This window comes from Phyllobates terribilis, unplaced genomic scaffold (genome assembly GCF_046119375.1).
Source record: "Phyllobates terribilis strain yellow unplaced genomic scaffold, ASM4611937v1 Scaffold_1__5_contigs__length_1240528914, whole genome shotgun sequence".
Lineage (NCBI taxonomy): Eukaryota > Metazoa > Chordata > Amphibia > Anura > Dendrobatidae > Phyllobates > Phyllobates terribilis.
The window spans coordinates 236118002-236141514 of NW_027362761.1; the positions used below are offsets into that span (position 1 = coordinate 236118002).

The following is a 23513-nucleotide window of genomic DNA, read 5'->3' on the forward strand; positions in this document are numbered from 1 at the left end:
GAAAAAAAGGCTCTCCAGGTTCTGTGGTATATGCGCGAGGTCGCGGGTTTCCTGGCACTAATTAGGGTCTGGATGACGTTGTCCGCAAAACCCGCCTTCAACACTGCGGCCTCAACGGTCATGCCATTAAATTCAGAGAACGAGAACTCTGATGAAGAATAGGGCCCTGAGAGAGGAGGTCCGGACGGTCCGGTAGTCTCCAGGTGGGGTCGACGAGCAGGTTTACTAGATCTGCGTACCAGACGCGTCTGGGCCAATACGGGGCTACTAGAATTACCGGTACTCTTTCTGTCTTGATCTTTTTGACGACCCAAGGGATCAATGGTAGAGGGGGAAAAAGATAGGGCAGCTGGAACGGAGACCATGAAATGACTAGCGAGTCTTGAGCGATCGCAAGGGGATCGCGGGACCGGGCTACAAAGGATGGAACCTTGTGGTTTAACCGAGACTCCATGAGGTCGACGTCCCCCAACGTAAGCAAATCTGATGGAACACCTCGGGATGGAGAGACCATTCTCCTGAGGCAAGGCCCTGCCGACTGAGGAAGTCGGGAGCCCAATTGTCGACCCCCGGAATGTGGACTGCTGAGATTGCCAGAACTGTGTTCTCGGCCCAAACTAGCACTCGTTACCTCTTTCAAGACGGACTTGCTGCGCGTTCCCCCCTGACTGTTTATGTACGCCACAGCCGTGGCGTTGTCCGATTGTACGCGGACTGGGAACCCTGCAAGAATGTCCTGCCAGTGACGCAACGCCAGGTAGAACGCCCTTATCTCCAATATATTGATCGGTAGGGAGAGTTTGTGGGAACTCCAACGGCCCTGCACCGTGTGGTGGAGGAAGACTGCCCCCCCAACCGATGAGGCTGGCATCAGTCATGACCACCTGCCAGTGAAGCGGTAGGAATGACCTCCCGGGTCTGAAGGAAGAAGGGTGAGTCCACCATCTTAATAACCTTCTCACATGAAGAGGTAACCTGATGCGTCGATCTAGAGACGACAGGTTCTTGTCCCATGCCGACAAGAGGGGCCAGTTGAAGAGGCCGGGTATGGAACTGGGCAAATGGCACTGCTTCCATAGCTGCCACCATTTTTCCCAAGACACTCATGCACAGGCGAAGACGGCGTGGACTTGGGTCGGAGAGAAGGTGAATCCCCCGACGGAGAGAGTTTCTTTTCCCTCGGGAGAAGGACCCGGGCATGGGTCGTGTCAAACTGCATCCCTAGAAAGGTTAAGCGTTGAGATGGGACCAGGGAGGATTTGTCTGTGTTGATCAGCCAGCCAAACCGAGAGAGAATGTTCAGGGTGATCTTGAGACTGTGGAGGCAGTCCCTGAATGTGGGACCCTTGATCAATAGGTTGTCAAGGTAGGGGATAATTACAATCCCCCTGGCTCGTAGAATGGCCATGACCGTCACCATTACCTTTGTGAAAACCCTCAGGGCGGAGGCAAGCCCGAAGGGGAGAGAAGTGAACTGGTAATGTGCGCTCTGGAGGGCAAATCGAAGGAACTTCTGAAGTGGTGCGCAGATTGGGATATGAAGATACACATCCTGAATGTCCACTGAACATAGATATTCCCCGGCCTCCATCGAGGCGATTACCGACCTGAGGGACTCCATTCTGAAGTGCTGTACGCATACCTGTCGGTTTAGTTGTTTGAGGTCTAGGATCGGAAGTAGTGAGCAGTCCTTTTTTGGAACGATGAAAAGATTGGAGCAAAAACCGGAAAACCTTTCCTGAAGGGGGACTGGAACTATGACTCCTGAGCGCAGAAGGGAGGCAATGGCCTGAAAGAAACCGAGAAGCAGAGATGGATGCGGGGGGCGGGACCTGAGAAATCGTGTTCCTGGTATGGCGTTGAACTCGATCTTGTAGCCGGAGGTCACAATCTCCTTGACCCAGGCATCCTCTATTACCAAGACCCAAGGGTCTCGGAACAGAAGTAGACTGCCGCCCACCCTGGGAGAAATCCCAGGTGGGAGTGACCAGTCATGTTGAGGAAAATCTGTTGGATTGTGATCGAGATCCAGAGGGCTTGGAAGAGCGACCCTTTGCGCGCCAGTTGGGCCTAAAGGTAGGTTTACTTCTCTCTTGCTGTGCTGGGGTACGGTCCTGTTGAGAGGAGGGTCCCGGTTGAGCGAACCGACGAAAGGACCGTAACTGAAGGGAACGTTTCCAAGAAAGGGGCGACTAGGTCTCGGCTGGGGAAGGGAAGTGCTCTAGCCCCCAGTGGCATCAGAGATGATCTGGTCTAACTTAGACCCAAACAGCCCGGAGCCCTGAAACGGGAGATTTGTTAGTGATTTTTTGGAGGCCGGGTCGGCGTTCCAAGCCTTCAGCCAAAGAATTCTACATATAGCGATGATATTGCTAGAGACGCAGGCTGAACAGGTAGCGGCGTCAAGGGACGCCATGAGCAGATATTTCCCTGCGTGGGCGATCTGATCCGCTAGGTCAGCCAGATAGGTCTGGGGAAGCCCCAGTGATGATGCCCTGCCTAAGCTGTTTGGCCCATGCGGAGGACTGCTTTTAATACCCAAGTTGAGGCGAAGGAAGGACACAGGGAGGTGCCAGCAGCCTCAAAGGCTGATTTAGCCAAGGCCTCAACCTGTCTATTCATAGTGTCCTTGAGGGAGGAACCGTCTGGAAGAGACAGTACAGTCTTAGCTGAGAGACAGGAGGATCCACAGAAGGGGACTCCGTCCATCTGCTGACGAGGTCGTGGTTAAAGGGGTATAGCATGTTTAACTGTTTCTTTCCAGTGAAGCGCTTTTCTGGATGCTCCCACAGTTTCTGAAAGACACCATCAAATTCTGAATGGTTAGAAAATGTGCGTGCCGGGCGCTTGATTGTCTTGAAGGAAAAGGAGTAGTCCTGAGAAGGGCTCTCGTCCTCTTTAACAAGCAGAGTCTGATTGACGGCCGATATAAGGTTGTCAACCATGTCCTGGATTCTAGAATATTGGTCCGTGTCGGATCCAGAGTCAGAATCTGATGCAGGGTCTGATCCCGGAGCGACCTCTGGGGAAGAGGTGTGAGATGCAGGGAGAAATTTGGAGTCTGGAGAGCTGGAAGATGAACTTGTGAGAGTCCGTTTCTGAGAACATGCCCTCGGTCTGCCCTTAGGTGGAGGGGGCAGGGGTGCCTGCGAATCATCCGTGGGAACATTCGGAGCACTGGTGGCTGTGGATAGCATGGGCAAGCGTTCTAGAACCTGCACCAGAGATTGAGATACCTTGGTGAGGTCAGAGACAGACTGGGACATAGCAGCAGCCCACTCCGGAGGAGGGGGGGGGGGGGGGGTGGGGGGGGGAGTTACCTCGTCCTGGGAGGCAGGGGGATCTTGGGGTGCCAGCATGGTGGGAGGCTTGCAGGTCAAGCAGAAAGCAGTTGTCAGACCCGTGGGCCACTTAGTACTGCAAACAGCACAGGCGTAGTATGTAACTGTGTGAGCGGGACGGACAGAAAGCTCCCTGGGTTTGGGCATATGTGCATAACCAGAAATACTGCAGAAGAGGGAGCCTGTGGACAGGAAACGGTGTGTGCAGGTGCCAGAGCAGGGCCTACCCGGTCTGGAATGTCCACGGTCCCGTATCCCCCGTCGGAAACTCCGGAGCTGCGGAGACAGGAGCAGGGCTGCGGTGATGAGGCAGTCAGACAGAGTGATGCTGCCGGAGCCAGAACAGAGAGCAGCGTAGAGGGGCGGGGCAGAGCGTGCTGCCCTGAGTAACCTAGGGGAGCCGAGGCTCTGATAGGCAGAAGGAATGGGGGTGGGCTTAAGAACCCAGCCGCTGATAGGTCCCCGGGAGAACTGTGGGCGTGGCGGAAGCGTCACATTGCTCCTCGGTCCTGATTGGCCGATTGCCGGAGGGGGCGTATACCCGCCGATAAGAGGAACGCCCCACCCGAGACGCCCCCCGACGGACAAAGCGCGGGCAGATTTGCCGCACAAAAAGGAAAAAGTGGGGGACGCCATGCTGCGGGAGATGCCATGAAGATGAGAGGAGAGGGGGCATGGCCAGGGAAGCGCTGCTATAAGTGAGAGTCAGTGGAGATGTGATGCCCCCATTAATAATCCACGGGATTTACAGGACCCGCTGGCAGGCAACTTTGTGCCATATCCAGTGTTCTGAGGGACCTGGGGGGCTGAGGTTGTAAGGCCGCAGGAGTGGGAGAGATTACCTTAGTTAGAGGTCCCGATGCCTCTTCTTCCTCTCCCCTTCTGAGGATGGTCACAGGAGGTCCTCCGTGGATAGGAGGGATCCTGGCTCTTCCTCCTTCCCGCACTGACCGGTACTGGACAGTGCAGGAGACGGTGTCGACCCCAGAATCTGGGTTAAGGTCACCGCGGGAACCACCGTCTCCCTCCCAGGCCGCACTGAGGAGGGGGCTGGGGTGGGGAATAGGCAAGGACTGGCCACCGGGAATCACCCTGAGACACCTGGAGGTGACATGGGATAGGTCCTGCCCAGCGGGTCCGAGAGTGGGCGATGTGGGAAATGCCACACTGCTCTCTCCGTCGCTTGAGAATGGGGATAATAGGGGACGCAGTGTTCCCTGTTAACCCTGAAGAGCTGTATCTGAAAAATAAAGAACAAAGATTAATAAAACACAACAGGGTTGGATCAGTTAGGATCCAGGTCTACCTCCTACAGACACCAAGCTTAAACTGGTGAGCTTGGTGCCTGTAGGCGGGTGCATACTGCGGAGGAGGACCTATTTCTTTTTTTGCCTAGTGTCAACCTCCTAGTGACAGCAGCATACACCCATGGTCCTGTGTCTACCAATGAAGAGATAAAGAAATTATGCATAAACTAATATTGGTTAGAAAACAATCAAATTTGTGCCACTGAAATGAAACAATTCAGTGACGCATACATAATAATTTACAAGTAATTTTATTTTACTTTTCTTTTTCTAAACCAAATTAAAAAAAAATTAAAAAAAGAGAAACTTTACAAAATAAACTGAAGCCCACCGGACCTCATATTTGGTATGTTTTTAAGGAAAACCATTTATACAGGATATTCTTATACCAAATGGTAGACAAACATTTTAAGGATATAAAGTTTGCACATACAGTGAGTGAGGGGTCCTAGTAAGTGAGTGATCCGCCACACAAATTGCTTAATTGTTACATCATTACATTCTTATCAACTTCATACAATAATTCTTCTAACATTGGGAGAAGGTGGGACACAAAAATAACAGGAGAGAACAAAAATTATAGCAACTATACAGACACTATATAGAGAATATAGACACCTTGCTTACCCCCCCCCCCCCCCCCAAACACTAAAGTAATAACATGAAAAGTAAACATTAAAGTTTACACTATTGAAGAGCTTCCTGCTGTCATTTACAGTAGTAATTGCTACCCATAGTCTAATTTGAGGTCTTCCCTAATATCTATATTCCCAATGTATACGGGAATACAGCCCAGTGCTAGGTGTTACGTAGGACCAGATGGCATATTATTCTTGTACTTCTCAAGAACATCAAAAAAGTCTATGATACTACTGTGGCTGCATCCAAGATGTGATCCGTTCCTCTATGTATGCAGAATGCACAACATATCCATATATTATATTCCGACCTTCCAGAGCATCCCATGAGGCTACAGATGTGCTGAGAGGGAAACCTACAACGAGCACACTAGGGGTTGAGGAAAATAATGCACAAAACTAAATTAAATGGAGCAAGAATTCCAGCTGTAGTTATGTTAGGTGTAAGTGTAGGAACTTGCACATAGGCACAAAAGACTGCTTGTCCCAACAAACTTGGGTCTTTTTACAAAAAGAAGATTTTACCGATTCTGGGTTCTCTCACCCAGCCAGTCGGCAAAGTACAAATGAGAAGGATCAATACAATTATTCACAGGGATTTATTTGAAATCTGTAAGAAAACCTGTGGTTCTTCATTTACCTGTGAAAGGAAAAACAAAGTTTTACAAAAAGAATTTCTGACACAGAACAATCAAAGTACAACTTTACTGACAATTCAAGGGAATCTGCAGCCCCCCATAAGCACTGTACAAGGCAGTGAAAGCCACACTGCACTTTGGAGGAAAAGTCCCTGGTATTCATCATCTCATGGCTTATTTCCCAATTGACAGCTGTCAACCTCATTACTGTGCATAGGGACAACATTGTATATCAGTGGTAGGTGGGGTTAGCCCACAGTTAGTGAATACTGAGGGCCCTTGAGCTTGTGCCCATTATCAAGAGGGCTCTGGATTGTGCTACACGTAATAAAAGGTTAATTTCAAAAAGACTACATGCCACAGGTACAGACAGACAATCCTAAATTGTGTTTTCACAAAGACTTCTATTCCAAATTAGACCAAACTATGGACCAAAGTCAAAAAAGGTCAGCACTACTCACATAGCTTGTGGGTTGAAGAAGTATGAAAGTGGAAAGCACTGGGTGGAGATGGACTGCGTCGCCAAGTTCAGAGCTGGGTTGAAAGCTACAAAAAGATTCAACAGGAATTATTTTGACATGAAGACTTTAATAAAAAGCTCTAAGCAGATGTATAGTCATTCATTTACCAGAAAGAGCAGGGTTCAGGGCAGTGAATGGAAGGGCTCCATTTAGGTTAAGAGCAGCCTGTGCAGAAAGAGGTATCTGCAGACCTGTACCTGATAAAGAAAAAAAAAAAAAATTACTATATTTTAGCAGCCCGATGAAAATATTATTGGCAACAAAGACAGTGCAGTAGCGATCAACAAAAATAGAGATAATTGTCTAAACAAAAAAGTGAGCTACTACCTAATAATCCTAAAGAAGCACTCTCAAAAAATGAATTGCCTAAACCTGTGTATGTATATGTAATGTAGTATAAGGGCGCAGTCAGACGGGCGACGATCGCAATGCTCGGACTCGCTGGCGGCTCTCCTAACCAGAGTGTGACAGCATGTATTTCTATGCAGGTGTCACCCTCTCGTCAGGAGAGCCGCCGGCCAGTCCAGGCATTTTGATAGTCTGCCGTCTGTTATAAGGCTGTCTGACTGGGCTTTAAGTGGGATCATATTCTTACTGATTGATCGCCATCGTCCACGATTTGCAGCACAGCTCTGGTCTTCTGGGTCACGAGACTTCTATCCCGACTTGCCAGATCACCCCGATTTAATTGAACCAGAGTCTCTTTTACAAATGTACAAAAGTCTTTTACAATGTACAAGAGTTCTGATGCTCTATAGACTTACCATGTAAGAGCTCCTGCACATGACAGTGTTTTCTGTTCTAGTGCTATCCATTAAAAAAGTGGATTGCGCTGACTAAAAATCAGCATTGGGAGGGGGGGGGGGGGGGTAAAAAAAAAAAAAAAATATTATTATTAATTGGATGCCACAGTATACCGTCCGATTTTTATGGTTATATCGCAATTCTTTAAGATAGAAAACTGTAAATGGTTAATAGCTGCTGTAAAAAGATGGGATGCATACGGATGGCAAGTGAGGAGGAAGAAACATAAATAAATTGTCCCACTTTTCTGGATGAAATGATTTTTTTTTTTTTTTTTTTTTTACACAGTCATGTGAACCTACCCAAAAAATGACTTTCAGCTCACACAGACCCCAGTGTGATCCGGCAAGTCTGAATAAAGTCACGTGAGTGAGAAGTGAAGTGGAGCGGTGCTGGAATCCGGCGATTGCTTCATTAATTGTACAGTAGTTGTAAAACAGTGAAATATATACAAGTTCTTTAAAGGCAGCTGTGCCAACTACTTTCCACTTACCTTCTGCCAATTTAGCCATAAGCTGCAGTCGTCCAGTTGCGCCCAAATCAATACCACTGCGCTCAAGGTCATCATTATCAAGGAATGAGAAGTCGGTATTGCCATCATCTCTGTCTGTCATGTGTCCAACCCTCATGGCTCGACCAGCCACTTCAAAGCCATTCAACTGATCTACAGCCCGACGGGCACACTCTGCATCTACAAACTGGAAGGGAAAGAAATATTTTTTTCTCCCGTTACAAAAAAGTAATCTAATATGTGATTACATTTTTTTTATTTGCTCAGAGAATATTAAAAAAAAAAAAAAGATAACAGTACTATTCTGGGCTAATACAACCCCCACCTTAAAGGGACTCTGGCAGCACAGAATGAAGTGTTCAAACCAAGTACATGCGCTCGGTGCTTCACGGCAGAGCCAATAATTTATATACACCTTCCCATCTATTTCCATCCTTATCTGGCTGTCAAGGAGAAGGAGGGTGGAGATTGAGGGAACACAAGCAGGTGGGAAGGTGTATATAAATGATTGGCCCCACCATGAAGCACCGAGCAACGGGACTTAGTTTGAACTGTCATTCTGTGCTGACAGAGCCCCTTTAAATCATTTCAAGAACAGCAGATAGCGACAGATTTATACAGCTCAATCCTAATTCAAGATCGCCACTCTCCTACCTGGAGGTGTGCAGCATTCCTACCAAGCTTAGAATTTAAAATACTGTAGAAGATAAGGAAAAGATGTGGCACTCAACGACTGATTAGAACTTCTCCACTCTTTAACAAACATCCATTAAAGTGTGTAGTCGGGGAAGACAGCATTACAGGCAACAGATGTTTTGTGTACGGCTATGCTTCTTCTAGCCAGATTGTGTAATGCCCTCAGCACTCCACCATTTTAATGGATGTTCGATAGAGAGTCAAGAAGTTTTACTCCATCAGTGAGTGCCACATCTTTTCTTTTACTGTAGTGAGCAACTCACAAAACCAGTTTGGAGGACTTTAAGGCCATGTGTCCATGTAGCGTTTTTGCGGCATTTTTACAGCCGCGAAAACGCTTGTAAAACCATCTGCCATGCAAAGCAATATGAATTCGGATGTGCTGTGCACATGATGCGCTAATTTGCGCACTGAATTCGCATTGCTTTACAAAACGCAGCATGACCGTTTCTACCGCGATTACGCTGCAAATTCACGGCCATTGAAGAACATTGAAACGCAGCAAACTCGCAGGTATATGTGGATTTGCTGCATTTCAATTAAATTCAATGGCCGCGAATTTGCAGCGTAATCGCGGTGCGTGTGGTACCCAGGATGAAGAGAAGACTACAACTCCTCTTCATCCCGGCTACCACGCGGTGAAAAAAAGAAAAAGTTAAAAATGGAAAAAAAAAACCTGTATACTCACCTCTCCGGTCTCCTCCCGGTGGCATCCTCTCTCCTCGGCATCCCGCTGTGTACTTGCAGGACCTGCGGTGACGTCATTTAGTCAGCTGATGGTCACGCGACCGCTGATGTCAGCAGTCAGGTGATGGTCGCGTGACCATCAGCTGACTAAATGACGTCACCGCAGGTCCTGCAAGTACACAGCAGAACGCTGAGGAGAGGAGACCGGAGAGGTGAGTATACAGGGTTTTTTTTCATCTTTAACTTCAATTCTCTCTCTCTTTTTTTTTTTTTTTTTTTTTTTTTACTATAGATGTAGCATTTGAAGCATCTAAGTTGGTCACACTATATAAATCCATTCCGGTTGCATGGATTTATATTGTGCGACCAAATTGTCAAGCACTTTCCAAGTGATGCTCAAAATAGCTTGGAAAAGTGCTTGAAAAAAAAACGCATGTAAAAACACTTCTCTCTGGCAGAGAGAGAGAGGCAAAAACGCTTTGCACGTAGTCCAATACTAGGCCTGGCTTTCCACAGAAAAGAATTATTGGGAGAGTATTGAGTCATGTCAGCTCTTTTATTTAGAAAAGCCCTCCTCTTACCATATCCATTTTGTAAAGCACATTTTTTAACCTCTTCAGGACACGGACAATTTTAGCTTTTTCCTACCCCTTTTTCAGAAGGGCCATAACATTTTTATTTTTCCTTCAACTTAGCCAAATGCAGGCTGTTTTTTGCAAGACAAGTTGTAGTTTTTATTGACACTATTCACACATAGGAAAAATGAATTTTGAGTGAGGTTTAATAGTGAAAATATCCAAAACAACTGTCATTGTTTTTATAGCATTAGTCGTGGGGTAAAAAAAATAATAAAAAAATGGACCTGGTGGCATGATTCTCCAGGTACCATTATGGCGAGGCCAAACACATAGGTTTTTGTTCCCATCTGATTGGCTTAAAAAATAAATAATTTAGTTTCTGTTGCCATTTTCAAAGCCTCAACTGCGTGCTTGTTTTTAGCGGTAGATTTTAGGGGTTATTTTAGGGTACATACTAGGCTTACATAGCTTTTTGTTGCATTATTCTAAAGGAGTGCAGTGGACAAAAAACAGCAAGTTTGGTGTTTTTATTTATTTATTTTTTTATAGTGTGATTAAGATATATTAAATATATACACCAGGGTACTTGAGCCATCAGTATTGCAGCATACAGCTCTAATCATGGTCTCCTGCGAAGCCTAGCCATAGGTCAGTCTACACAGAAGTACCATCAAAGCTGACCCCCTGGATGCCACTGCAACTCATTGGCACCCCATGATCACATCGTATGGGTGATATAGCCAGCCAGAACAGACGGTGTGCAGGACTGTGTGGTATAAACACTGCTGTCAATGATTCACAGCAGCAGTTAAAACAGTAGCGGTTGAAACTTGCTGCTGTTAGATGCAGAGGCTGGCTGCGTGACAGTCTCTGCCTTATGTGGAGCAGGCTCTACTCCTGAGCCTGCTTCATACACTCACACCAAGACACGAGTGGGAAGGGCCTAAAGATAGAAAGTGTTAACAGACACTTACAGTTATAAAACCATAGCCCTTGGACCGTCCAGTGTTAGGTTCTCGCAAGAGTTGAATATTCTCAATCTATATGAAGATCAAACAAATTACCACCTGAAATAGTTCTTCAATCATATTTAGTAACCAACGCAAACGGATAAGTTTACCCTTCCAAAGGGTTCAAAGATTCCTCTCAGCATGTCCTCTGTGATGTTAAAGTGCAAGCATCCAACATACAGACGCGTGGGTCCAGAATTACTTCTCTGCATATTACTGGCCATGGCAGCCTGGCGGTTCTTCTCAGCCTAAAAATTAGGTAAAAATGTAAAGAAATGCATGACGAAAATGTACCTTTAGCGCATGAACACAGATCTATGGCTAACTGAACCTTGACAGCTTGGTATTAAACTAATAATTAATCCACTAATTTGCTTTATGGTTACTAAATACATCAATGTAATTACCGCTGCAGCACATTTGTCTTCATGACTAGAAAGTGTGTGTCTGTCCCCAATACCCTTTAATACAGGTCAATGAAGGTTCCTGAACACGCAGCAAACCATTTGTTGGGAGTACATCACCATGTTTAACAAGGGATGATGTAACTTTTGTTGGCGGATTATTATGGTTATAAAACACCAAAAGTGTTATTTATTGTCATGTATGCCACAATCCCTTTATAGACATCTAAATTGTATTCCCATCTAATATAACTAGGGAAATAACTCCCTTAAAAGGGAACCTGTCACGTCTCCAAATGCCATTAGCCTGCTGATATAGGGTTAATCTGCAGATTTATAGTTACAATACTGTCTGGTTGCTGTTCTACAAGCTCAGCTATCAGGAGAAAATTAACTTTATCCCTCTCAAGAGCCACCAGCTTTTAGTCAGAGGCGTGCACAGAGCGGCTACAGTCACTGCTCACTATACAGTGAATGGCAACTGTAAGCACGCATTGGCACTTGGACTGACAGCTTGTTCTGCAGTGCATCTGTGCAGAGAACTGTCAAAGTGCTGATGGGTACTGAGCTGTGACTGTAGCCCCTTCGGTACACCCCTATGACTTGAGAGGATTAAAGTTCATTTTCTTCTGGCAGCCACACAGCATTGTAACTATCAATCTGCAGCTTAACCTCTTAACGAACTTGGGTTTTTCTGTTTTTTTGCTCCCCTTCTTCCCAGAGCCAGAACTTTATTTCATTCAATATGGCCATGTGAGGGCTTATTTTTTTGCGGGACGAGTTGTACTTTTGAACGCCATTACTGATTTTACCATATTGTGTGCTGGAAAACGTGAAAAAAAAATCCCAAGTGCGGTGAAATTGCAAAAAAAAAAAAAAAAAATACAATTCTACAGTTGTTTTTTGGGTCCTTTTTTTTTTTTTTTTTCACCATGTTCACTGATTGCTAAAACTGATCTGCCATTACGAGTTCGTAGACACCATATATAATTTATTTATTTATTTTTTTTTTTTATTTAAGTGGTGAAAAAAAAAAAATCCAAAAAGTTTGCTTAAAAAAATAAATAAAAATGGCGCCATTTTCCGAGACCCGTAGTGTCTCCATTTTTCGGGATCTGGCGCCGGGTGAGGGCTTATTTTTTGTGCGATGGGCTGACGTTTTTATTGAAACCATTTTGGGGTAGATCCGATGTTTTGATCGCCCCGTTCCTTTATAATCTTTACATTCAGTTCTGCCATAATGATATGCTCGTGCTCTCATTATGTATTCCTATCTGTGCCTTGTGACAGGTCACTGTGATTTCAGTGACCTGCCTACTATTTTACATACTGACGGGGTAATTTGAGTCACAAACTGAAATGGACATTCCCCCCCCCCCAAAATGATCGCGAAAAGAATTTGGGTGCAGCAATATGGCGCCGCGCATGCGCAGTAGCATCTCTCGGCAATCGAGAAATGCTACTGCACAAGCGCGGGGGCCATATTGCTGCAAACAAATTTATTTTTTATGTAGCTAAATGGCATCCGCACCTGCGCAGTAGCTAAGCGTCGTGTGTGTGTGCGCAATAGCTAGGCGCTGCGGCAAACCAGAGATGCTACTGCGCACGCAGAACTGAAAGTAAAGATTATAAAAGAACCACTGGAGGGATTTCATCATCAAAGTATCATTCTACTCAGTATAATGGCACCCACCTTAAAGTGTATGTGGTTTACTAAGCACAATCCTGCTGACAGGTGCGCTTTAATAGCAGGAACATAACAGGTCTCCTTTCATTATTAGCCGAGGTCCAATCTCTGGCCCTTTAGCGCTGTAGTTTATTCAGCTTCATAGTTGGTGGGGTCCCAGAGGCTAGATCCCATCAAAGTGATTGCATACATCATTGCAAAATATCAATTTACTAGATGGTGGCCCGATTCGAACGCATCGGGTATTCTAGAATAGGTATGCGGCCGACCGGGCGCAATCAGCAGAGCGGTGTTTAAATTTGGCGTCAAAAATCGCTGATTGGTCGCGGTTGCCGGCCTCGACCAATCAGCGATATTGGCGCCATATTTAAACACCATTCTGCTCATTGGTCGCGGTTACCGGTCACAAATAACCAGCATTATTGGCGCCAAATTTAAACCCCGCTCTGCTGATTAGTCGTGACCAATCAGCAGAGCGGGGTTTAAATTTGTCGCCAATAATGCTGGTTATTCGTGACCGGTAACCGCGACCAATGAGCAGAGCGGTGTTTAAATATGGCGCCAATCTCGCTGATTGGTCGCGGACGGCAGCCGACCGCGACCAATCAGCACAGTGGTGTTTAAATGTGTCTGCAAGATCGGTCATTGGTCGCGGGCGCTATTTAAATGTGGCGCCCAAATCGGTGATTGGTCGCGGGCAGAGGCCGCGACCAATCAGCACAGCGGTGTTTAACTTTTGGTCCAAGATCAGTGATTGGTCGCGATCTCTCGGCGCGACCAATCATCGAATCGTATTGCTGAGGACCGGGGAGCGGAATCGTATTGGTGAGCACCGGGGAGCGCCGCTGCCTGTGCGGCTACTTCCTCTGCGAGAACCCGGGACATGAGCGGGCGCTCGCAGCGCCGCTCCCCGGTCCTCCCTTGACACCCTAGCCGCATGGAGGTCAGCGGCGCCAGAGGCCGGGAGATGAGCGCCTCGCGCTGGTCATCTCCCGGCTGCATCGCCACTGAGCTCCGTCCCGCAGATGAGCCGCTAACGGCCGCCATCTTTTTTCAGAAAACCGCGGCGCTGATTGGCCGCTGCCGGACCAATGAGCGACGCGGGATTTCCTGGACAGACAGACGGGATAAGACGAATATATAACATGGGAATAGCCATTTACAAAAAAATAATCAGCTTTTTACAACATCATTGACACACTTCTAATTACAAGTTTAGGCTTAATTAAAATGCTTGCCAGGTTTCAATTCACGCTAATGATGGTCAGATAGTTTTTGCCTTGATGCAATATTTTAAATCGTACCTCGAAACCTTTTAAAGTTGTACTAATAAATTGGTGAAGAGTCATATCCAAAATGCTGGATAACTTTGCTTGCTTTCACATTCACATATACCTTCATATCACGCAATATTAGCCCTTTCACTCCCGGGCCATTTTCTGTTTTTTTGCTACCCTTCTTTCCAGAGCCATAACTTTTCTATTTTTCCACTGATGGAGCTGTATGGTGGATTGTTTTTTTTCAAGACAAGATGACGCTTTCAGCGATACCAAGTGAAATTTTTTTTGTAAAAATATAAAGAAAAAAAATATATACATATAAAAAAGAATAAAATATGTTTACAAATTTATGTAGATTGTGATTTTTTTTTTTTTCTTTCATTTTTTTCTCACTTTGTTCCATTATGGGACTTTCACTTTTTGCAGGATGATCACTTGTATAGCATAGGGATGCAGCAGCATTCCTATGCTATGCAAACTGTCGGCCCTGCACTGACAGGCAAACTTGTTAGATCACACACTGCGCGTGATCCATCAACTTTGCTAGATCTGGTTGTCGTCATGATGACATCAGGTCACCATGGCAACGATCGGGCCCTGCGATGACTTCGCGGGGTCTCTGATCCAAGGGCAGAAGGGCTTTCTTCCCTCAGCCAGCATGCTAAATGCGGAGATCTCAGCATTTAGTGGGTTAAAGTGCCGAGAGTGGTGCGGGCACCGCTCCTGGCACGGAGTCAGGAGAATCAGCTGACACCCAACAGCGACAGGGGACTGTGTGCGGGCGATTGCCATGACGTATATATATTGCACATGTTCTGATCGCCTGTGCTACTGTGCAGCAGAAATGCTCTCTTGCTATGAGCGCCGACTGCTGGGTGGCGCTCATAGCATCCTGGCAATGACAGCCAGAGGGGCCTCCTGCAGACCCAGGGGTGTCATGCCAACCCATCAGCGACCCACGGTCATGTGACACGGGTGTGGATGGGCGGGGCTAGTGACGTCCTTCTGCAGCGGCCATGTTAAATGCCACTGTCAAGATTGACAGCGGCATTTAACATGTTAACAGCCGTGGGTGGATTTCAATTCCTCCTGCGGCTGTTAGGGGCACACTACAGCTGATCAGATAAGCCCCCACCTTTCTGGGGACATGACGGCTTATCGCCGGAGCCCACGCCAAAGGGAGAAACCTGACATGTGCAGTACTTGTACAGCACATGTCATTAAGGGGTTAACACACCTACATGACCCATGTTTGCCTAAGGAAAACCAAGTGATGGTCACCACTGTTTCCTATGGAATATGACATTAGTATTGCTATGACACCACAAAGAGAAAAATAAATAAATAAAAAAAAATTCAGAGTTGGCTCTTACCTGTGACACCTGCACAATAATGGGTACACCTAACAGCCTTTGCCCAGTTAGCCCAATGGCTAAAGGCACAGACTGGATGTCAACAAATTCAACATATGCTATACCCTTTGACCGTCTCGAGTTTCTGTCGGATATCATTCTTACATCACGCACCTAAAACATAATGAAAAAGTTCAGAAAAATAAAACAAACAAAAATACATAGTCATTTCTGGACAATTGCTGTAATAACTAACTTTTCCAACAGCTGAAAAGAAATCTTCCAAGTCTCTGGGACGGATGCGTGCAGCCAGCTGCATACAGAACACTGTCCGTGCATCCCGTTCTTCTGGGGTCATATTAGGTTCTGGTTGTCTAAGGACAGAGAGTGGAGGTTAGACTTCACAGTTTCAATATTTGATGCAATTTATTTTGCTTGGCATTTTATACACCGCGTGCAGAATTATTAGGCAAATTCGTATTTTGATCACATGATACTTTTATACATGTTGTCCTACTCCAAGCTGTATAGGCTTGAGAGCCAACTACCAATTAAGTAAATCTGGTGATGTGCATCTCTGTAATGAGGAGGGGTGTTGACTAATGACATCAACACCCTATATAAGGTGTGCTTAATTATTAGGCAACTTCCTTTCCTTTGGCAAAATGGGTCAGAAGAGAGATTTGACTGGCTCTGAAAAGTCCAAAATTGTGAGATATCTTGCAGAGGGATGCAGCAGTCTTGAAATATCCAAACTTTTGAAGCGTGATCACCGAACAATCAAGCGTTTCATGGCAAATAGCCAACAGGGTCGCAAGAAGCGTGTTGGCCAAAAAAGGCGCAAAATAACTGCCCATGAATTGAGGAAAATCAAGCGTGAAGCTGCCAAGATGCCATTCGCCACCAGTTTTGCCATATTTCAGAGCTGCAACGTTACTGGAGTATCAAAAAGCACAAGGTGTGCAATACTCAGGGACATGGCCAAGGTAAGGAAGGCTGAAAAACGACCACCTTTGAACAAGAAACATAAGATAAAACGTCAAGAATGGGCCAAGAAATATCTTAAGACTGATTTTTCAAAGGTTTTATGGACTGATGAAATGAGAGTGACTCTTGATGGGCCAGATGGATGGGCCAGAGGCTGGATCAGGAAAGGGCAGAGAGCTCCACTCCGACTCAGACGTCAGCAAGGTGGAGGTGGGGTACTGGTATGGGCTGGTATCAAAGATAAACTTGTGGGACCTTTTAGGGTTGAGGATGGAGTGAAGCTCAACTCCCAGACCTACTGCCAGTTTCTGGAGGACAACTTCTTCAAGCTGTGGTAAGTAAGAAGTTGGTATCATTCAAGAAAAACATGATTTTCATGCAGGACAATGCTCCATCACATGCATCCAACTACTTCACAGCGTGGCTAGCCAGTAAAGGTCTAAAAGAAGAAAAAATAATGACATGGCTCCCTTGTTCACCTGATCTGAACCCCATAGAGGACCTGTGGCCCATCATAAAATGTGAGATCTACAGGGAGGGAAAACAGTACACCTCTCGGAACAGTGTCTGGGAGGCTGTGGTGGCTGCTGCACGCAATGTTGATCGAAAACAGATCAAGCAACTGACAGAATCTATGGATGGAAGGCTGTTGAGTGTCAGTCATCATAAAGGAAGATGGCTATAGTGATCACTAATTTTTTTGGTTTTTGCATGTCAAAAATGTTTATTTCTAAATTTTGTGCACTGATATTGGTTTACCTGGTGAAAATAAACAAGTGAGATGAGATTATATTTGGTTTTTATTAAGTTGCCTAATAATTCTGCACAGTAATAGTTACCTACACAAACAGATATCCTCCTAAGATAGCCAAATCTAAAAAAAAACCCCACTCCAACTTCCAAAAATATTAAGCTTGGATATTTATAAGTCTTTTGGGTTGATTGAGAACATAGTTGTTGATCAATAATAAAAATAATCCTCTAAAATACAACTTGCCTAATAATTCTGCACACAGTGTATATTACAACAAAGTACCCAGAAACTATGATCATACACTGTGCTACATCCACTTAGCACAGCGGGAGGACAGTACTCGCGCTCACTGAAGACATGCCATGCACTCCCATTGATGGTGGTCATCTCTATGCATCAGCCATTCTCACAGCAGAGGGGCTTAGACTGGCTACATAGCCCTGTACACTTGAGATGAAGCACATAACCGTACTAGATCCTGCAGTTGTGATTTTACAGTAGGTGTGCTGCCATGGAGACCCAGCCTTACATAAGGTTAGCGTCCTCTGTACAGCTCCTGTAGACTATTGACAGTACCTGGAAATGACTAGCAGCAGCGCTGGAAGCACACCTTAATTGTCAACCTGCCAGGGACGATAGCTTTCTCGCAGGCCGGCACATACCTCAGAGGACTCTTTTCTTTGTGTCGAGGACTGCGACTCTTGCTACGTGTGCGAAGTTGTCTGCTGAAGAAAACAGTTAAAAATAGATCAATATCAGTATTTATGACAATACAATGGTAGGCAAAAACATGTGTACAACAATTATAAATCAGCAGTATAAAGTATATGGGGCAACATGCTCGAAAGCTATGGTTCTCTATCTTAAGCCCTTCACGACACATGACGTATATTTACAGTGTTTGTCGTGTCCCTGTCTTTGATGCGGGCTCACACGCTGAGCCCGCATCCTTCCCGCACATGACAGCTGATTTAATTAGCCGTCATGTGCTTTTAACAGTCACGGGTAGAACAGTGTGTACGGTGTTGCTAGTTCCGATCATCACGCGGTGCCAGTATTAAGATGGCTGCCGTCTGACAGCAGACCATCCCTGCACATCGCCTATGGGGGCTGTACTGCGCCTCCCAATAAATAGAATAGTTAACGCCAAGTAGCACATTAGTGTAGTGACCGTCACTAATTTTCTTTTTATACAAACTTTTTTTTTTTTTACTGTTAAGTGTTTCTTCTAAATTTTTCCTCTGTACTTTTTATAGTAAATTTAATATATAATAAATAGTACTCTTTACAAACACCCCACACTATACACGTGTAAAAGCACCTTGTACACTTACACATCCCCACTGGTTAGAAGAATAAAATAAAAATGGCCCATTCATCAAAAAGACATTATTCAGCAGAGGAGGCATACGCTTTACTTGCCTTCGACGCGGATTTAGGCAGTGAGGAAGCGCTCACATTACTCTATTTTTCTTCCTCCTCATCTAGCGATGAGGGACCCCCAGAAAGGCGCTCTTAGACCCAGGTCACCCCTTCAGCAATCGATCCCATATGGACTCCACCCCCAGAAAATTATCAGCCTGTAATTCCGGATTTCATCATCTGCTCAGGAATCCAATTTGATGTTACAGACCTCACTGAAATTGACTTTTTCAAATCCATTTTCAGAGAGGATATAATCTATCCATCCATCTATCTAATTGTCTTATCCCGTCTGTCTGTCTGTCTAGGAAATCCCGCATCGCTGATTGGTCCGGCCGCGGCCAATCAGCGATGCGGCATTTCACAAAAAGATGGCGGCCGTTAGCGGCTGATCTGCCGCACGGAGGTGAGCGGCAACGCAGCCGGCTTCATCTCGCAGCATACGTCCCCCGACCGGAGGCGCCGCTGACCCCCATGCGGCTACTGTCGGGAGATCAGCAGCTATGGCCGCCTATCTCCGGACGGTAAAAGTGACGCCCCTCCCCTCTCCTCCTCTACTCTCTCCTCCTGTCCCTCCCCCCGCTCACTCAGGACCCCGGCGCCATACTTACCCCTCCCCTCTCCTCCTCTCCCCTCCCCCCGCTCGCTCAGGACCCCAGCGCCATACTTACCCCTCCCCGTGCCTGCGCAGCAGCTCCTGTGTCTTCCGCTGCTGCTGTGTGACGTGTCAGGTCAGAGGGCGCGGTGACGTCTTTACACCGCGCTCTCTCCTGACCGGTCACAGCGCACAGCGGGAACATGCGGGCTACGCTGGAGTCAGAGGAGCACCTGACAAGTGAGGGGAGTATTGGATTTTTTTTTATTTTTTTTTTATTGTATGGGGCCATAGGGCATTAAATGGTGGGGTGGGGAAGTGTGACATCGTGGAGGGGCCATTATAAGGTAAGGGGGATGTGACATCCTCCATGGGGTATTATATAGGGGGGATGTGACATCCTGCATGGGGCATTATAACGGACGGGGGGGCATATTCTAGAATACCCGATGCGTTAGAATCGGGCAACCATCTAGTAAATCTTATAATGGCCCAGACAAATTTATATGCCCATCAACTTTTTACCCCAAATCCCACGTCATCACACACCAGATGGACCCCTGTAAATGCAGCAGAGATGATGACATTTTGGGGCATTGTGCTACATATGGGCATAGTCAGAAAACCAGAGCTTCGGTAATACTGGAGTACTGATATTCTCTACAGCACACCGGTATTCCGCATGGCCATGCAAGGACACAATTTGAAGCAATCAAAAATTTTTGCATTATAGTGATAATGAGCAGTGTCCTCCCCGAGACGATCCTAACTTTGTCTATATAAAATTCAGTCAGTAGTTGAACACTTCAGCAGAAAATCTGCCGAGGATTACAATCCCCAAAGGCACATCGCTATAGATGAATCTCTGGTTAATTTCAAAGGAAAACTAAAATTCGAACAATACCTGCCCAGGAAGAGGGCCAGGTACGGAATTAAACTGTACAAGATGTGCGAGAGTACCTCAGGGTACACACACAGATTTAGGATCTACGAAAGGAAGGACACCCAGATTCACCCCCCTGAATGCCCTCCTGTCCTGGGGGTGAGTGGGAAAATTGTGTGGGAATTGCTGCACCCACGGCTGGATGAGAGTTATCACCTCTACATTGATAATATTTTACACCAGCATCCCACTCTTCAAGACCCTCTCTGTCAGAGGTACAGGTGCATGCGGCACCGTGCGAAGAAATCAGAGAGGCCTCCTAAGCCGCTAATTGGGAAACTGCTGAGAAAGGGCGAAAGCAGAGTCCAATGCTGCGATAACATGTTGGGTGGTCAAGTATAAGGACAAGAGGGATGTCCTTATCTTGACCACCATACACCGTGACAACAGCTCCCTTGTCACTGTCCGAGGTAACAAGTCCCAAAGCCAGACTGTATCCTGGATTATAATAAATTCAAGGGAGGTGGATGTAAATCTCAGATCAGGTCATCAGATCATACAATGCCATGCAAAAAGCTAAAGTATGGTACAAAAAGTTGGCCGTGCACATTGTACAGATGGCACTGTACAATGCTTTTGTGCCATTTTGATGTGCAGGCAATACAGGGACCTTCATTCTGTTACAGTAATCAAGGCCATAAAGTTTGGCACTCAGGTAGGTGAGGGTCCCACCGTCCCAGTACTTCGGAAACTGATGATGCCTATATTGTACCAGGGGTCAAACATTTTCCCCGTGAAGTTCCCCAAACTGCGAAGGGATGAACACAAAAAAACAAAACAAAAAAACGAACATAAATAAGGTGCAGAGTATGGATCCAAGACGGGAATATGAAAGGACACAATTTACCATCGTGAAACCTGTCCTGAGAAACCTGGCCTTTGAATTAAGGATAGCTTCAAAACATACCACACGTCCAAAAATTAATAAAATTTGGTTTTACCCAGTTAACACAACACTTTTATAGTCTGGTATACTCTGCACAACTTACACATACCACCACATTATAAATTCATAAACCAGTAAAACCAAAAGCATCATCATTACTATAACAACTATGCCTCTAGATAATTCCTAGAAAGCAAGGAACCCTCCATGTGAAACGCACATCAGGAAGCCCACCAACTCATCCCCAAATAGCCTGCCTGCTTTATTTAGGGGTAAGTAGTGCCTATACACCAACTCTTTTTCTGGTTGATCATTATTTAATCTATGCACTATTGCACTTTTGGGAGTTGGAGACATATGTAGTGGTTTAGGTGTCGTAGCAGTACTGCCTTATCTAATTACTCACATTTTTTGACAGACTGCAGGTCTATCCCACCCAAATTATGCTTACCCCCTTCCTTATACCTCACTAGAGTATTTTTCAGTACATTAACCATTAGGGAGATATTACTAAGTGGCTCACTTTTGGGGGGAGACCCCTGTTCTTCCCTACAAATATCCTGTTTTTATCTACTTGTATTTGTGATGTCCTTGACTTTTTGCATGGAATAAAATGGTTATACAATTTCTACCAAAACGCCTCCTTCCTCTTTTATCATATAATTCCTTGAGGGGTCTACTTTACAAAGTGGGCACACTTGTGGGGGGTTTCCACTGTTTAGGTGCATCAGGGGTTCTCCAAACGCGACATGGCGTCCGCTATCGATTTCAGCCAATTTTGTGTTAAAGAAGTCAAACGGTGCTCCTTCCCTTTCCGAACCCTGCAAACGCCAAAACAGTGGTTTTCCCCCACATATGGGGCATCAGCTTACTCAGGAGAAATTGCACAACAAATTTTGAGGTTCATTTTCTCTTACCCTTGCAAAAATAAAAAAGTTGGGGTCTGAAATAAAATTTCTGTGAAAAAAAGTTAAATGTTTGTTTTTTCTTTCAACGTTGCTTCAGTTCCTGTGAAGGGTTAATAAACTTCATGAATGTGGTTTTGAGCACCTTGAGGGGTGCAGTTTTTTAGAAAGTTTTTTCTGTCATATAGACCCCTCAAAGTTACTTCAAATGTGATGTGGTCCCTAAAAAAAAAAAATGGTTTGGAAATTTTGTTGGAAAAATGAGAAAAATCCTTGGTCAATGTTTAACCCTTGAATAACAGCAATTTTGCAAAGATGACTGGGACAAAATTCCTCCAGAGCGTTGTAAAAGACTCATTGCCAGTTATCGCAATTGTTGCTGCTAAGGGCGGCCCCACCAGTTAATAGGTTTAGGGGGCAATCACTTTTTCACACAGGGCCCTGTTGGTTTGGATTTCTTTTTTCCCTTAATAATAAAGACCTTCATTTAAAAACTGCATTTTGTGTTTACTTGTGTTATCTTTGTCTAATTTAAATTTGTTTTCTTATCTGAAACATTTAAGTGTCACAAACATGCAAAAGAATAAGAAATCAGGAAGGGGCAAACACTTTCACACCACTGTACATTAATAAAGGAATCACATGTACACACGTGGTCAAAATTGTTGGTACCCCTCATTTAACGAAAGAAAAACCCACAATGGTCACAGAAATAACTTGAATCTGACAAAAGTAATAAATTAAAAATCTATGAAAATGAACAAATGAAAGTCAGACATTGCTTTTCAACCCTGCTTCTAGTTATTTATGTGACCATTGTGGGTATTTCTTTCATTAAATGAGGGGTACCAACAATTTTGACCATGTGTGTATATGTCAAATTATATACAAATCTATGGTGGTGGAAAAAGATGCAAAAAGATTATCATAGATATATAAGGTGCCTAGTCCAGAATGGTCAAAGACCCGTATGATAATAATGAATCAAAAGAAGGGACAAATTGACCTGTATAATCACTAGGAATCAAAGAGATAAAGTGCACAGTGCATAATGATCAGTCACACACCCTCATATCAAGGTCTCTCAAACCGCACACCTAGAAGAATATATCATGCAGACCCACCGTAAATCATGTGTCACCAACAGCCCCCTGAAATGAGTTTCACATCTGACTTCATCAGAAGGGGTTTCACGAGCCTGACATAGGATAAAAGCCAAACCAGAATCTCAATTTGCAGACACGTTTCGGGGTGTTGCACCACATTGGTGCAATGCATGAGATCTGATTTGGCATATTTATTTTATGCTGAATTGCTTCCTCTAGGTGAAAATAATAAAATGAGGCATTACCTTCAACCATTCTAGTGACATCTCTCAACAGCTGCTCCTGCTTTTGTTGAAAGACTGCAGGAATAAAGTCACAACTAAAGCACACATGACCACTGCAACCAATCACTGGGCTCAGATACGTGTGCCTTCTACATCAGCATAAATCACTAAGCCCAGTGATTGTCTGCAGCGGTCACATGCACTGAAGTCGTGTTTTTACTGCTGTAGGCTTTCAGA

General features: G+C 45.2%; 1 protein-coding gene across 8 annotated transcripts in view; it reads right to left on the reverse strand.

The window, feature by feature from the left end:
* Nucleotides 1-5866: 5866 nt before the first annotated feature.
* Nucleotides 5867-23513, reverse strand: part of RBM23 (RNA binding motif protein 23) — a 34411-nt gene continuing 16764 nt past the window's right edge. For 7 of the 8 annotated variants that reach the window (XM_073671091.1, XM_073671090.1, XM_073671096.1 and 4 more), the window contains exons 6-14: nucleotides 17858-17920; nucleotides 15711-15828; nucleotides 15476-15628; nucleotides 10842-10979; nucleotides 10696-10761; nucleotides 7743-7947; nucleotides 6553-6642; nucleotides 6386-6470; nucleotides 5867-5926 (exon numbers count right to left, since the gene is read on the reverse strand). In XM_073671091.1, the coding sequence (XP_073527192.1) occupies nucleotides 5923-5926; nucleotides 6386-6470; nucleotides 6553-6642; nucleotides 7743-7947; nucleotides 10696-10761; nucleotides 10842-10979; nucleotides 15476-15628; nucleotides 15711-15828; nucleotides 17858-17920 (922 nt within the window). In that variant the 3' untranslated portion in view covers nucleotides 5867-5922. The remainder of the gene's footprint in view (nucleotides 5927-6385; nucleotides 6471-6552; nucleotides 6643-7742; nucleotides 7948-10695; nucleotides 10762-10841; nucleotides 10980-15475; nucleotides 15629-15710; nucleotides 15829-17857; nucleotides 17921-23513) is intronic. The other variant, XM_073671095.1, reaches the window with a different exon arrangement.